General features: G+C 44.3%; 1 protein-coding gene across 1 annotated transcript; it reads left to right on the top strand.

The window, feature by feature from the left end:
- Positions 1-4,134: 4,134 nt before the first annotated feature.
- On the top strand, positions 4,135-14,665 carry RNF24 (ring finger protein 24). Its single transcript, XM_040981022.1, has 5 exons — positions 4,135-4,279; positions 9,752-9,794; positions 11,677-11,718; positions 13,433-13,512; positions 14,064-14,665. Exons 1-5 carry the CDS (start codon positions 4,137-4,139, stop codon positions 14,200-14,202), a joined length of 447 nt encoding a protein of 148 aa, XP_040836956.1. The 5' UTR covers positions 4,135-4,136; the 3' UTR covers positions 14,203-14,665.
- Positions 14,666-15,175: the final 510 nt, after the last annotated feature.

Below are 15,175 nucleotides of genomic sequence, written 5' to 3'. Positions count from 1 at the left end.
CAAAATGCTAGAAAAAGGAAAATGATAGAAATTCAATTAGGAGTGATAATTAATCAGAAAGGGATAAAATTAGAACTTTCTAGAAGGAGGACATGGTCTGTTTCTTGATTAGGATGATGTAAACATGATTGTATTTATTTGTTCAGACTCTTGCCCTGTACACTTATTAACGTGAGTTTATTTTTTAAACATATGTATTTTAAAATGTAAGTTATGTTTGTTTCCTTTTTTTAAAGATTATTTTTATTGAAAAGACAGATTTACAGAGAGAAGGATAGGAGAGAAAGATCTTCCATCTATTAGTTCACTCCCCAAGTGGCTGCCTGGCCAAAGCTGAGCCAATCTGAAGCCAGGGGCCAGGAGCTTCTTCCGGGTCTGCCAAATGGATGCAGGGTCCAAGGCTTTGGGCCATCCTCTGCTGCCTTCCCAGGCCACAAGCAGGATACAGCCGAGTTTCTTAAAAAGATTGATGGTATCTAAAGAACTTACTATTTACAAGAGAAATATGTGGTGGGATGAGAAGGTTAACGCTAGTTATTTATGTATCATAAACTGTAAAATACAGCAGATATGGCCAGCCTTGTGGTGTAACATGACACTGGGTGCCAGTCTGAGTCCAGGCTGCTCCACTTCCGATCCAGCTCCCTACCAATGCACTTGGGAAACAACAGCAGGCAGCCCAGAAGCTGCTCTGGCTCTGGCTCTGGCCTGGCCCTCTCTCCCCTCCCTCTGCCTCCCTGCCTTTCTCTCTCTCCTTTCTTTCTCCCTCTAATTCTGCCTCTCAAATAGATTTAAAAAAAATTAATACAATAGGTATTACTGACTTTTGAAATTTTATTTATTATAATTGAAAGTCAGAGTTAGATCTTCCTTCTGCTGTTTGTACTCTCAAATGATTGCAAAGGCCAGAGCCGGGCCAGTTAGAAGCTGGAGCTAGCAGCCTCTTCCGGGGCTCCCATGTAAGTGCAGGGGCTCAGGCACTCAGACCGTCTTCTGCTGCTGTGTCATCAGCAGGGAGCTGGATCAGATGTGGCACATATATAGGATGCTGGCACCACAGGAGGAGGATCACGGTGCCATGCACCAGGCTAGCCCACACTTCTTTTCTAAACAGTTACTGGTTTGGTTTTTATTTTAGTGGTAGTCATGATTATATTTCACTTCTCAGTATCTGCACTTAATAGACAAACCTAGCAGGAGTTGTTTTTTGTAAGGAATCAAGATGCAAAGGTGTGGTAAGAAGTACAGTGAATAACAGTGGCATCATTTTCTTCAAGAAGATTCTTGATTTTTTTTCATAGCTTCAGTGACACATTAGTCATGCAGTAGCATGTTATTTAACTTCAGGTGTTGTTAATTTCCTTTTTTTCTTCTTGTTGTTGACTTTGTTTTGTGACTTTTCACTTAAGGGGATGTTCAGTAACTGTGAAATGGAGACTACCTAGCAGCATCTTATTTAACTTCATGGCATTATAAATTTCTATTTTTCTTCCTGTGATTGATTTTTATTGTGGCTTTTCATTTAAGGAAATGTACAGAAACTGTGTATCATATCCAGATGTGAGGATACAATGCAGTATGCATCTCTACTTCCAGACCAAAGATGGACTCCCAATGAAATTGTTTACTATATCTTGACAATAGGATGCTGGACTCTGCCATTTCCATGCCCACAATGATGGACGTGGGAACTCAGTGAGGGGGCAGAGGATAAGGGAGGAGAGAAAGTAAATCCCAGGGCCTATGGAACTGTATCATAAAATGATAATAAGAAGAATAAGTACAATTTTAAAAAGTATGATGAGTAACTTTATCAGTATTCCTTGTTATCTCAAGAAGTAGGTGAAGCTTACTGAATGAATTCTGTGTTGAGGTCAAGCAAACTGACAAATAGTCCTTTTGTTAATGTCCAGATTACACATGCTGTTTCTTGATTATGAAAGAAAAACTAAAAAGGCAGTCAAGCTTACAGGCTGAGGACAGTGGCCTGGGAATTGGAAAGGGTACATATTTAGTCAATTAAGGCTGTGTAACTCGCTAGACATGGATTTCCTTGTCTGTAAAATAAAATGAATCACAGTAACTTCCATAGGAGTTAGAATGTGAGAATTAAAAATAAACAATGCCAGTGAAATTCTTAGAATAAGACCTGACTTAGTAAAAAGAGCTTCAAAAAGAAAATCAGGATGAGAGCAGACGTTAAGCCAATGTTAACCTTTTGAAATCTTGGCTTTTGAGCTTTTCTGTGTTCTTGCATGCATATCTACTCAATCCAGCATGTGTGTTTATAAAGTTATAAAATTGGGATAGTTTATATGAATTTATATTCTGCTTCATTTTTCCCACATACCTACACATACCTATTTCTCTTGATAAAAACTTTCGTAAGATCTTGAGTTACTTCCTTATTAGACACATTACTATTATAAATATTGCTACTTAAAGGGTTGGGTTGTTGAATTAAAGAAGTTTGACATGGCTAGGCTTCAGCACCCACTGGTGCTCACAAGAGCCAGAATGGGTGTGGAACAGACCAGGATAGGCCACACACCCACTGGGCCACATGAGAGCTGTGATTAGAGATGGGCCAGGCTGAACTAGTCTATACCATCCATCGATGAGAGCCAGAATGAGTGCGGGCCAGTCAGGCTAGGCTGCAGTACCCACCAATGAATGCCAGGACAAGGGGCCGGCCATGTCAGTCTAGGAAGCAGCACCTGCAAGATCGATTGCTGTGAGCAGGCCTGGGGAACTCCCCTGCTAGACTGCAGCTCCCTCTGGTGAATATAAGAGCTAGGACTCCGGGCAGTCAGACCAGGCTGGACTGTAGCACCTGTTAGCATATATGTGGGCCGGGTCTGGGGGAAGGTCAGAATGAGCCAGTCCACAGCACACACTGACATGAGTGAGAGCCAGGACAGGGTGCAGGCTGGGCCAGATTGGACCACAGCACCCACCAGTTCACATAAGGCCTTTTGCTGGGAATGCCCCAGCCTGGGCTAGGCTGCTTTGCCCACTGGTGACAACTGACCTGGGAGCAGGCTGTCCTAAACCAGGCTGCAGCACTTGCTACCAAATGCCAAGACTGGGAGCAAGCCATCTGAGTTTGGGCCACTGCACCTGTTAGCATGTACAAGATTCAGGTCTGGGAGTGGAGCTAGCAGTTGGGACTGGGGGTGGGCTGCTGTACCTGCTGGCATAAGAGAGGCAGAATGGGTGTGAGTCAACAGGACTAGGCTGCAGCTGGCAAATGCCAGGACTGGATGTGAGTCATTTAAGGCTTGACCTGGCAGATACAAAATCTAGTGCTGGAAACATGTGTGGCAGGGGAACTGTTCCTGCCGCTGGTGAGCACAAGAACCAGGGCTGGGGGAGGGTCAGGTAGGACAAGGCAATGGCACCTGTTGGTATATGTGAGGAATGAGTATGGGGGCAGAGTAGACTGAGCTAAGCTGCAACCCCCAGGGGTGTGCATGAAGGCCAGGTGGGATACAGGCTGGGCTGGGCAAGGCCACAGCAGAGACTGGAATGCACAAAGAGATTTTCTCAGCCCTGGAGCAATGAAACCAACTGCTTCTCAGAACTATCAGAATCATTCAGGTAACACCCTGGGAGCATCTTCCCCACATCTGGGGTCTCTGAGGCACAATCAGATGGCTAGTGTGACAGCAAGGAACACTTCCCCTCCCTCCACGTTGGATACCAAAAAAAAAAAAAAAACAGGAATATTGCCTTGTCCACCTTTCCCCATACCTGACTCTCCTCAACCTAATCAAAGGCCCACATGGACATGCATTTTAGAAGTTTGAAAAAAGAGCTTGAAAAAAATCTCAAGGCATTTTTTATTTTGAAGTTTAACATTGTATATGATTATTGATGACTGGTTCTGTTTTGGTGAACCGCTACAAATGCACCTTGCAGAGCTGCTTGTGTTGGGGCTCCGATCTCTGGAGTAGTGCCAGGAATGCACTAAGCATCCACAGTATTTGGCATGATAAATGAGTGAACATTGACGCTTTGTCTGCCACCTCTATGTCAGACAGGGTCAAGCCCAAGAGAACCCTTGTACGCGTACAAAGGTAAAGCTTTGTTGATTCGAATTCCCTCCCATTCTGTGCTTCTCCCGCAGTTCCTCCATGAGCTCCGATTTCCCACATTACAACTTCAGAATGCCTAACATCGGCTTCCAGAACCTGCCTCTCAACATCTACATCGTGGTGTTCGGCACTGCTATATTTGTCTTCATCCTCAGTTTACTGTTCTGCTGCTACTTGATTAGGTAATCCGTTTTCATTCTCTTATGTTAAACTACATACTTTTGCCCTCACACTTAAAAAATAAAGAGTAAATATGATAGCAAATTTTCAAAAATTAAGGTGGGCTGACATTTCAGTAATCTGTAAGTTAGTATTCAGTAAGACGCCTTTATGCATTCTCCAGTCCCATCTGCTGATTGCTTCACTCTAATAGAAAACTGGTCTCATTTATTTTTCTACCGTACTAACACCTGGTCTGGATACATGTATATCATTGTCTTCCAGACTTGGCCAGCTTTCACAGATCTGAGATTGCTTTCAAGAACATGCTGCGTCGTTGTTAGCAATTAAGGATTGGAAGACAATGTTCATAGCGAGAGCCAACCCTTAAGGCTACTTGTGGCTTCAAGATTTTAAGCTTCCATGTGTTGTCAACATTCAGTGTCCAACACTGAGTGTCCGACACTCAGGTGTTTATCTGCATAAAACACTAAAATCAGTGGTGAGGGGCAAACCCCACTTGAAGGAATAATAGATTTGGCCAGTAAGGATTGGCTGACTCATAATTATTGAAGCAAGTATTTTTACATTTTAAGTTTTTTAATAGAGCCTATTTTTTATAAAGATTTATTCATTTATATATTTGAAGGTTACACTTACTGGGGAGGGGAGGGACAGAGAGGTCTTTCATCTATTGGTTCGCCCCCTAAATTAGACCAGTCTGAAGCGAATAGCCAGAAGCTGCTTCTGGGTCACCCACAGGGGTGCAGGCGCCCAAGCACATGGGCCACCTTTTCCTGCTTTCCCAGGTACATTGATAGGACATTGGAGCAGAAGTGGAGCAGCTGGGACTTGAACTGGTACCTATTTGGGGTGCTAGTGCCACAGACAGCAGCTCGGCCAGCTGTGCCACAGCACAGCCCCAAGCCAGAACAGAGACTGAACAGAGTACATGGTGGTGTCCAAAGAGCTTTACGGAGCAAAAGAGTAGGAAAGGGAGCTTTATTAGACAGCTATTCACCTAATAGTTTTTAATGTTTGTACAATATGTGAAAATGATTAAAGTTAAAATTGTCAAAATATCTTTCAACAATAATTCATTATTGCTGCCAGTGTTTGGAGACATTTACTGGCTGATAGATTCAAGTAAATTTGGCATACAGTTTCTGGCAAGTGATTCTATATTCTTCATAGAAAGTCTTTCCTGAAAATTGTCACAAAATATGACAGCTCCCCTAGCTCATAGCTAATGTTGGCTGCTTATGACTTTAGGTCTTGCTTAGGGAAATAAATGTTGAACATTAATAGCATTCAGGAGAAAAAAAAACACAGTTATTTCCAGAAATGTATCCTATACTTGTTTAATTATAGTTTAATGACTACAAATATTTACCATTTTTTTCTTTTTTAACAATATATTTATTTTTATTGGAAAGGCAGATTTATAAAGAGAAGGAGCTCCTGGCTTTTGGCTTGGTGCAGCGCTGGCCATTGTGGCAAATTGGGGAGTGAACCAGCAAATGAAAGGCTGTTTTCCCTGTCTCTCTCTCTCTGTTAATCTGATCTGCCTTTCCAGTTAAAAAGAAAAGTAAATCTTTTTAAAAGAAGATATATGGCAGGTTTGGGTGGAAGGTAGAAGGATGATAGATTCCATTTCCAATATCTGGAAGCAAAGGAAGCCAGTGCCCGGTGTGACAGGGTGCTTTGTGCACTGTTGCATATGTAGCCGAAAGCTCCTGCGAGTCTGGTCTGCCCGTTGGAGGTGGGTGTCCTAACCGGTAGGAGATGAAGGAGTGTCCCACAGAGCATGTGTAGTGGAATCAGACAGACCCAGGGAATCCTGGGGAAACATGGATAAATACACTAGGAAAGGGCTGTTTGGAAATAAGATGACAGTCATGGCATGGCCCACAACTGGGGTTTCAGTGGATTTGGCCATTTGTGTCATCTGCTCCTAAGGAGATCCAGGAGGACAAGAGTTGACTACATTGGACAGTTAGTCTATATCCGTAATCTTTGTTAGAAAAGTCCCATTAGTATAGGTACAGGGATGATGCAAGTCAAGCTGTAATGGGGCAGAGCCTGCCCAGGGGGTGCAAATAAACACCAGGAGGATCCGCTGGCTTAGCAAATGGCAGGTTTGTGTTGGGAGAGGTAATTGCTGCAGATACAAATAATTATTTTTGGTATTTGAGTTTTATTTTGTTTTAGATAGGGACTGGTCATATTTACAAATGTAAAGAGAATGAACCAGTTAGGAAGGATTTGCAAGACAGAGTAAATCATGAAGGTGAGAAGAATATTCAAGTCAGGGGTCAGTCATGGTCTAAGCAGTGACAGCCTTCTGGGCAAGGGGGAGGGGACATGTAGAGACAATATGACAGTAGGCCTGGAATAAGGCAGCTTGTGTCCCTAACAACTCCTCTTTCATTCTCTGTAAAATGGAAAGTGTTGGGGATGGGACCGGCATCGTGCTGTGGCAAGTTAAGCCACTGCCTGCCATCATCCCATGTGTATACCAGCTCTTCCACTTTGGATCCAGCTCTCTGCTGATGGCCTGAAAATAGCAATGAAAGGTGTCCACATATTTGGATACCTGCTGCTTGTAATGGAGGACTTTGAAGAAGCTCCTGGCTTTGACCTGACCCAATTCCAGCTATTGCAACCATCTAGGAAGTTAATCAGCAAGTAGAAAATCTCTCACTCCCCAAGTGGCCGCAACAGCCACAGCTGAGCCAACCCAGAGCCAGGAACCAGGAGCTTCTTCCAGGTCTCCCACACAGGTGCTGGGTCCCAAGGCTTTGGGCCATCCTCCACTGCTTTCCCCTTCCACAAGCAGGGAGCTGGATGGGAAATGGAGCAGCTGGGACCTGAACCAGCGCCCATGTGGGATCCCAGCACTTGCCAAGGTGAGGTTTAGCCAAGTGAGCCACTGAACTTGGTGAATATGTCCACTTCTCAATTAAAAATTTTAAGAGAAATAAAAAAGTTAAACACAGAAATCAATGAAAAGGAGAAATCTATAGTAATAATTAACATGTAAAAAATCTTGAAAGACAGGAAAGACCAGGTAATTGACACAGATTGGAAGAGCATAACTAGATGCAATGTGAGATGTATATTGGATTACAGAACAGGAAAAGAATGTACAGTGGAAAAACTGATACGATTCAGCTAATATCTGTAGTCTTAGTAGTGCATCAACTGCTGCGGTATTATGTTAACGTAAAATGTCTGGTGATAATTATACTAGGGTTCTGTAACATTTGTGCATTGACAAAATTGGTAAAAAGCTATATATAAACTATTTTTGTCACTTCTGCAAGTCTAAAATTATTTCAAGATAAGTTTACTTAATAGCATGGTATTGACATAAATTATACTGATTTTTATAAGTCTTCTATGACAAAGCAGTAACTGAAATCAGAAGAAATTTAATCTCACAGTTGTAAAGGTCAGAAGTTTGCGGTCAGAACCTGAGCAGGGCCGTGTTCTCTCTGAAGGCTCTGAGCAGCACGTCTTCCTAGTTCCTGGTAGTTAGTCTGAATGCACAGTTGCTGGGTTGAGGCTCCCCTCTATGCCAGCATGACCTGGTATTTTCATAGATTATATTCTAAAGGTGATTTTTGAGGGGACACTGTTCAACTCAGCATATAAGAATAGACAAATAGACCAATGGAACAGACTACAGTAATAGACCTACCCATTGGCTATAACTGATTTATAACAGACATACCAGTGCAGTACAATAGGGAACAGAGGGTCTTGTCTATAAATGATGAGGCAAGAGGAGATCCAGTTTAGAATAAAAAAAGATTCCTGACCAATTTCAGATACCTAAAAATAACAGGTAAAATAACAAATTGTTTTCCCTAACTCTTCAGGGTATCTTGATAAATTTAGGATAGGCAAGGATTTTTTTTTCTTCACTTTAGTTTTGATGATGTTTACCTAGTGGAGAAGGATGAATGCCTATGTGGACCCCAATTAGAGTAGGAAGGATAGAAGAATGGGAGAAGGTGGATGAGACAAATATTTCCAAATTTCTTTTTCTTCCTGTATTTAGAGAAAGGGAATAGAGAATGGGAGAGGGCTGCTCCCAGCAGCCTAACCACAGCAGGACCCGGGGAAGTGGGGCGGCCACTCAGTATCCTCCTAGGGTCCCCAGTGTGGAACATGTTTCAAGGTCATTGCCCAAGTGGTTTCGGTAGTTCTGAAGTATTCTTGATTTTGTTGTTCCATGGTTGAGGAAATCCTTCCAAGGTCCACTGATGGACATAATCCATCTTAGAGTCTTCACCTGCACAGTTACTTACTGTCAACACTTTGCAGAAAGAGCTGTCCAAGTTATTCTGTCATCCATGGTACTAGCTGTTCTCTGCAGCCCTCTGTGATCTGTCATGCCCCCATGTGCCTCTGGGCGTGCCATGCCCTGCACAGTCTTCAGCAATGAGGCCCCGTTCTGACACATGCACTCCAGTCAGGCCACAGATCCTGTGATTTTCCCCTGTGGTTGGAGTTTTGAGACCATCAGTCCAGTTGAGGGATGGAGGAGTGTCCCCAGAGAAACCTTCTCTGAGGTGACCCCAGACCTGACTCCTATGTGTGCCAGCCAGTGCAGGGTCCGGCTCAGTCCATCACCCATCAGTATGCCTCGCCCCCCACTGGTGATTGCAGTTGCCTGATCAGTTCTGTCTCTAGCTTTATCTCTTACACAAACCAGTAGATGCTGTGGCCCAGCTCAACCACTCTCACACACACCAGCAGGAACTGTAGTCTAGTCAGAGCAGCGCCCAAGAACTCCCACCAGGTCCACACTCAGCCTCAGTTTATGCACATGATGGTGTGTGTCCAGTCACTCCTGCATCCCATTTGGTTCTTGTGCATATCAGTGGGTACTTGCAGCCTAGCTCAGCCCAACTGACCCCACTATCCAGCCAACTCTCATAGCTACAGGAGCTACCCACCTGTCCAGCCAGGCCACCTCCAGCCCTGGTTCAAATGCTCACCAGTAGGAGCTACAGCCCATCAGAGTGCCGTTTCCCTACTAGGCCCGCTCCCAGTTTAGGATCTTGCACTTTCCAGGTGGTTCTATTGTCTAGCCTGACAGGACTTGCACCCCTGTTCCAGCACTTTTTAGCTTTTTATTTCAGGTTCTTATACTTTAATTCATGCTATACTTAAATTTTAAATTAAAATTTTTGATGCTTTTGTTGAAATTAACATATATGCCAGTATAAGAAGATTCAATTATCCTCACTCAAATGTTGCATTGAAATTTCATTCTAATTCAATCTAAGTAGAATTTATGTCTCAGTACTTTTTGAGATTCACGAGGAACTTTCTCACATGATAGCAATAAATGGATGTATTCCAGGATGGAGATTCTGGATTTTAAATATAAATGATGTAAGCTAATACAAGAAACCAACAGAGTTTTTCCATTTAACTATATTTGAAGTTTCAATGTTGCATTGTTCATTTATGTCTTTTAGGCTTAGACATCAAGCACACAAAGAATTTTATGCCTATAAACAGGTGAGAAATGTTATTCACATTGTCTTTGGTCATGTCTTTTCCCCCGAAAATTCAGGTTTACACCTTAAACCAGGGACAGACTTACTTACTTATTTACTTACTTACTCTTTTAGCATTTCATTTGCAGTAAAAATGGATCAACTTCATCTTTTCAAGTATTTTTTTAAGTATAATTTGAAGCTACGGAAAGTCCACGTTACAGTGATACAGTGTCCCAGGAACGTGAGCCACCACGTGGCAGCACACATACTAAGCAGAGAGCTGAGGGTTGGATTTCTTAAAGGGATGCCTGATTTTCTGGAATTGAGACTGCTAGGTGTTGATTCTCCCCGTCTTCCCTGTTAGAAGATAGGGCCCGTCCTCCAAGGTGAGCAAGTGTGTTACAATGATCTCATGAACTCTGCTGTGTACTTGAACTCTTAGAAGCCCAACCTGGATCTGCCCTTCACTGACGTGGTCTCTTAGTAACTTTAGGTCTTCATGAGCATTTCACTAGACACCACTACATTTTCTTCAGTTTTCCTTTAGCCTTGAATGCTTTTTTTTTTTTAAAGATTTGTTTTTAATTAGAAAGGCCAATCAGATTAACAGAGAGAAGGACATCTTCCACCCTCTGGTGCACTCCCAAAGTGGCCTTAGCTGAGCTGATCCAAAGCCAGCAGCTTTTTCCAGGTCTCCCACACGGGTGTAGGGTCCCAAGGCTTTGGGCCGTCCTCCACTGCTTTCCCACGCCACAAGCAGGGAGCTGGATGGGAAGTGGAGCAGCGAGGACTTGAACCATTGCCATATGGGTTCCTGGCACTTGCAAGGTCAGGATTTACCTATTGAGCCATCACGCCAAGCCCACACCTGAGTTTTTTTTCTCCTTAGCTTTTTAACTTTTTTATCTCATTTGGGTCTTTAGCAAACCTTAGCCACACTGATGTTACAGAGCCACGTCTCCATTTTTAGGATTATCTTATCTTTCTGCCTATCTCCTGTCCATGTGCTTGAAATCTGAGCTCACTGGCATGCCTGTAGGTCTACACAGTGACACCCTTGGGTGACCCCTCTTCTTGCCCTTAGGTTTCACAGTTGAATGCTTTAGTTTTCTTTTCTTTTTTGCTTTAGTTTTGTTGGTTCTATCATAACCTTGGCAACTTAAAAGATACTTATATTTAGGCAAGCCAGAAAGTAAAGTTTGTCTTACTGGTCATTTAGGTGAATGATTTGATAGGATCGAGTCACACAGTAAACCTGATCCTTGAAGTACTCTGTAGGAAGTTGAGTGCGTCCCTGCTGACGCTGGAGGATAGCTTCTACTTGGTATTTCTCAACAGGCAACTTGCCCTCAAAACTGGTTCAAGAATGTAAGATACTCAAACGTTAGAGATTTACATTGCAACATTTCACTAACTTTTTTTCAACATTAAGATAAAGTATAACTCAATTAAAAATATTAATCTACCTTGTTAATACTGGGCATTAACTGATGCCCAGTCACTGCACAATCAGGTTAATGAAAATTAGGTGAATTTGAACAAATTACCACAACTCTAGAGCTGAAATTACTGATAGGCAATATTGTCAGAAATTAAAAGTGACTCTTCGTCAGCCTGTACTGTTACTGAATCATGAGACCGTGTCTCCTGTCAGCCCTCGGTCAGATGGGCATGAAGTCATAGCTTGTCCCAAAATTTAATGTTCTCACAAAGAGATTGTATTGCATCATTGCTCTAGTTAAATACAGTTGTTCAAATGTTCTCGTCAATTAGTAAAAGACTGAAATGTTGAATATAAGGAAAGTGGCTATCTATGTTAAAGGAAATACTTATGAGAATACTGAGAAGTTTTTCAAATTACAAGTTAAAATGGGCATAATTTTTTTTTTTTGGTCTTACAGGTTATATTAAAAGAGAAAGTTAAAGAATTGAATTTACATGAGGTAAGTTACAAGTTTTTTTTATCCTTTCTTGAGCCATTTTCCAGTATTGGGGTGCTGAGATGTGTGCAGGCACTTCACTCTAAGTAGCTGAAAGTACGCTTACTTTGAACAGCTTGCTAGGATATACGAGGGTAGTGTCGCAGAGGAATCAACTGAAGGTTTCAAGAAAACATAATTCATTTGTAACAGAAGTGGTACCCATAGATTACTCCCCAACCGGCCTCAGTGGTCCGTAGCTGGGCCAGTCGTAAAGCCAAGAGCCTGGAATCCCATCCGGGTCTCCCCATGGATGGCAGGAGCCCATGCACTTGAGCCACTTCCCACTGCTTCCCTAGGTACATTGTCAGCGTTGTATTGGATGGGTAGCAGCCAGAACTCAAACCAGTGCCTGTATGGGATGCTGGCCTCGCTGGTGGAGACTGGACACTGCACCACAGCACTGGCCTCTAAGCAGGAGTTTGGGTGGGGACAAGCCGTTCAAGCAGTACTGCTGGTCTAGTTCCTTTGTCCTTGCCATGTGAATTGCAGCATCAGCTTGTCTTTATCTGCCCCCTCCAAAAAAATGCTGGGGTTGTTTTATTACATTAAATCTCTTTGGGGATCTCTTTGACTTTTACCATGTTGACTCTTCTGGTCTTTGTATTTCACAAAATTCTGCAAACGTGTATAGATTTAGGATTTTTTTTTTCTTATGGTGAATTGGATGCATGTTAACACCTCCCTCAGTGGATTTCCTTGCTCTGAAACCTTTGTCAGGTATTAGTATGGCCACTCTAACTTCCATTTTGGGTAACATATCTTTTTCCAGCCTCTTTTTAAGCATGTATTTTCTTTGAAAGGCACATTGTCAGAGGGTGCTTCACTTCCCAAATATCCCAAGTAACAGCTAAGAGTCAAGCGGGCTGACTCCAGGAGCCAGGAACTCCACCTGCAGAAGTGGTAGGAGCCACAAAGCCTGCCTCCGGGGCACATTAGCAGGAAACGGGACAGAAGCAAGGAGTAGCTGGGACTTAAACCAGTACTCCAGGATGGAACACTGGCTCCAAGCAGCAGCTTAACTAGTGTCACATGCCTGCCCCTCCCATTCCTCTTATTTTCAGTCTACCTATGTAACTGTATTTGAATTGAGTATTCTTACAGACAACTCTACCAGCGTGTGGGTTATCTAATGCATTTGAGAGGCAGTCATAACCACGTGGGCAGAGCTTACATCCCAGCCTTTGTGTGCCCACCTTTATGTAGCAAGGTGGCAATGCCTGGAGCTGAGAACCCAGTCGGGATCTCACAAGTGGGTAGCAGTGACTGAGCCTTTGAATCAACACCTACCTTCCAGTGTCCATGCTGGTGGAAGATGGGATATGAACCAGAGTTGGGACCTGAACTCCACAGCAGGGTAGGGCCCAGCATCCTAACCACCAGGCAAATGAATTCTCCCAATGTCTTAACTGGTGTGTTTAGATCATTTACATTCAGTGCAACGAATGTTAGGTTTATAATTGGGTTTACAGTTTTAATCTCAATCTGCTTTTCCCTTTCTCTTTCCATTCCTTGCCTTTTTGGGATTATTTGAACTTTCAGTATGGCCTCATCCATCCCAACCTGTTGAGCAACAGTCGAGGTTCCTTCATGAGACTAAGTCTCAGTAGCCTGCGTCCTGCTCTGACCTGGGAGAGCACCTGACACACTTGGCCTCATTTGTGAACTTGTTTTGCAGCTCTGTGCGGTATGTCTAGAAGACTTCAGGCCTCGAGATGAGCTGGGGATCTGCCCGTGTAAGCATGCCTTCCACAGAAAGTGAGTACTGATGTGGAGTCACTCAGCAGCACCTGAGTTCAGGACACACTGGAGGAGTGCCATGTTTGATGGCTTCCTGATGGGTCCATAGGGCAGAAAACTGGCATCTAGCAGATGGAGCCTGTGTATCTGGATATGTGGCATTAGAAAGGGCAGGGTGATGGAAGTGGCCACCACAGAACTCTACCACAGCCATCTCATGTCCTTTTAGCTGGGACTTCCCAGTGACAGCTTCCAGCTCCTAAAAATCCATTTTAATTAAAACCGCAGTTCTTTTGAGATCTTCTCCTCCTCCCCTCAGACATATTAATATTCTCCCCATCTCTTGCAGTCTTATTGCTCTCATGTTCCTATTAGAAACATTTGTTTTGTCTACTTCCACCTCCCTCCTTTGAGTGGCTGTGGCTTCTGTCACCTTGCCCTCTCCACATGTGGCAGAGTTCCAACATGCCCATCAGAGGCTCTGGGTGTCCGCTTTCATCACACTGGCAACAGCAGGCTGTGGGCGGGGCACCATCATCCCGGGACTCACGGGGCATGTTGTTCTACAGGTGCCTTATTAAGTGGCTGGAGGTTCGGAAAGTGTGTCCCCTGTGCAACATGCCAGTCTTGCAGTTGGCCCAGCTGCACAGTAAGCAGGACCGTGGTCCCCCCCAGGGGCCCCTGCCTGGGGCAGAGAACATTGTATAGTGCAGTCTGCTGGGATGTGATGTCTGCATGGAGCCAGGAGGAACACCGGCGGGGTCTGTCTTGGTTGCTCTTTACCTGAGGTACCAGCTGCCACTTCCTTTGCCTCATGAAGAACTCTTGGGCCAGCCAAGCTGGGAGCCCAGACATCTGGATCTTGTGACAACCAAAGCACGCTGATACTACTCCATGCCAAGAGGAGTGGGTGAACCTGCAGGTTTGGTTCAAGAAACTTCGTGAGGGTCTCTCGCTAACGCCATTATACTGTCTCTCAAGATACTCCTCTCCCTGCCAAGGTGATACTGTTTATCAAGCAGAGAGAAGATAAACACAGTATTAAAGGGAACTGAGGGTGGGGCTGTGTCTCGGGGAGAACCGTTCTTGCCTTCTGCAGCAGTGAGTCCCCCTGGCAGTCTGGGCCAAGGAAACCAGCAGCGAGGCAAAGCAGAGCTGGCCACCGGTGGGCAGGGGACGGCAGCAGCAAGCTTGCTCACAATCTGTTCCTTTGATGAGGCCATCACAAAACCAAGGGCTTTGGGCGCAACAGAGAGCAGTCCATTCGCCTCAAATTCACAGCACTTACAAGTCATCTAAGCTATACACATTAAATACACTTGGAAAGGCCTGGTCAGAAGCCATTTCCTCTCACCTGCTTTCCCACTCGTGTTCCCTGGGGAGGCCCAGCTAGGGTTGAGCTCAGCCCACACTGTCCCAGCGCAGTCCAGGGCGCTGGCTGCCTTTAGCCCACATGCACACCATGGCTCCAGCAGAGCTGCTGGCCTCCGTGGGAGGGAATCGCTGGTTACCTGGTCCAGCTACACAAGGATGCTGACAGGCCCCGCTGCCTTCCCTACAGTCTTCCCCTGCTGCACTGGCTCCGCCCGCTGAGTCCCATGCAGTTCTGAAGCCGGTAATCTACCTGAAACTGTAAGTAGTCTTAGGAAGCTCCACAGGGCTATGCACCCAGTGGCGTGTG

This window comes from Ochotona curzoniae, unplaced genomic scaffold (genome assembly GCF_017591425.1).
Source record: "Ochotona curzoniae isolate NIBS_2020 unplaced genomic scaffold, NIBS_Ocur_1.0 contig_3520, whole genome shotgun sequence".
Lineage (NCBI taxonomy): Eukaryota > Metazoa > Chordata > Mammalia > Lagomorpha > Ochotonidae > Ochotona > Ochotona curzoniae.
This window is presented reverse-complemented; position numbering and strand designations above follow the sequence as displayed.

Bases quoted from the DNA above. Each gene is read 5' to 3' on its own strand.
- RNF24 (XM_040981022.1), top strand. From the start codon at position 4,137: ATGAGCTCCGATTTCCCACATTACAACTTCAGAATGCCTAACATCGGC. The intron at 4,280-9,751 runs GTAATCCGTTTT...TATGTCTTTTAG, and splicing joins TTCTGCTGCTACTTGATTAG to GCTTAGACATCAAGCACACA. The intron at 11,719-13,432 runs GTAAGTTACAAG...CTTGTTTTGCAG, and splicing joins AAGAATTGAATTTACATGAG to CTCTGTGCGGTATGTCTAGA.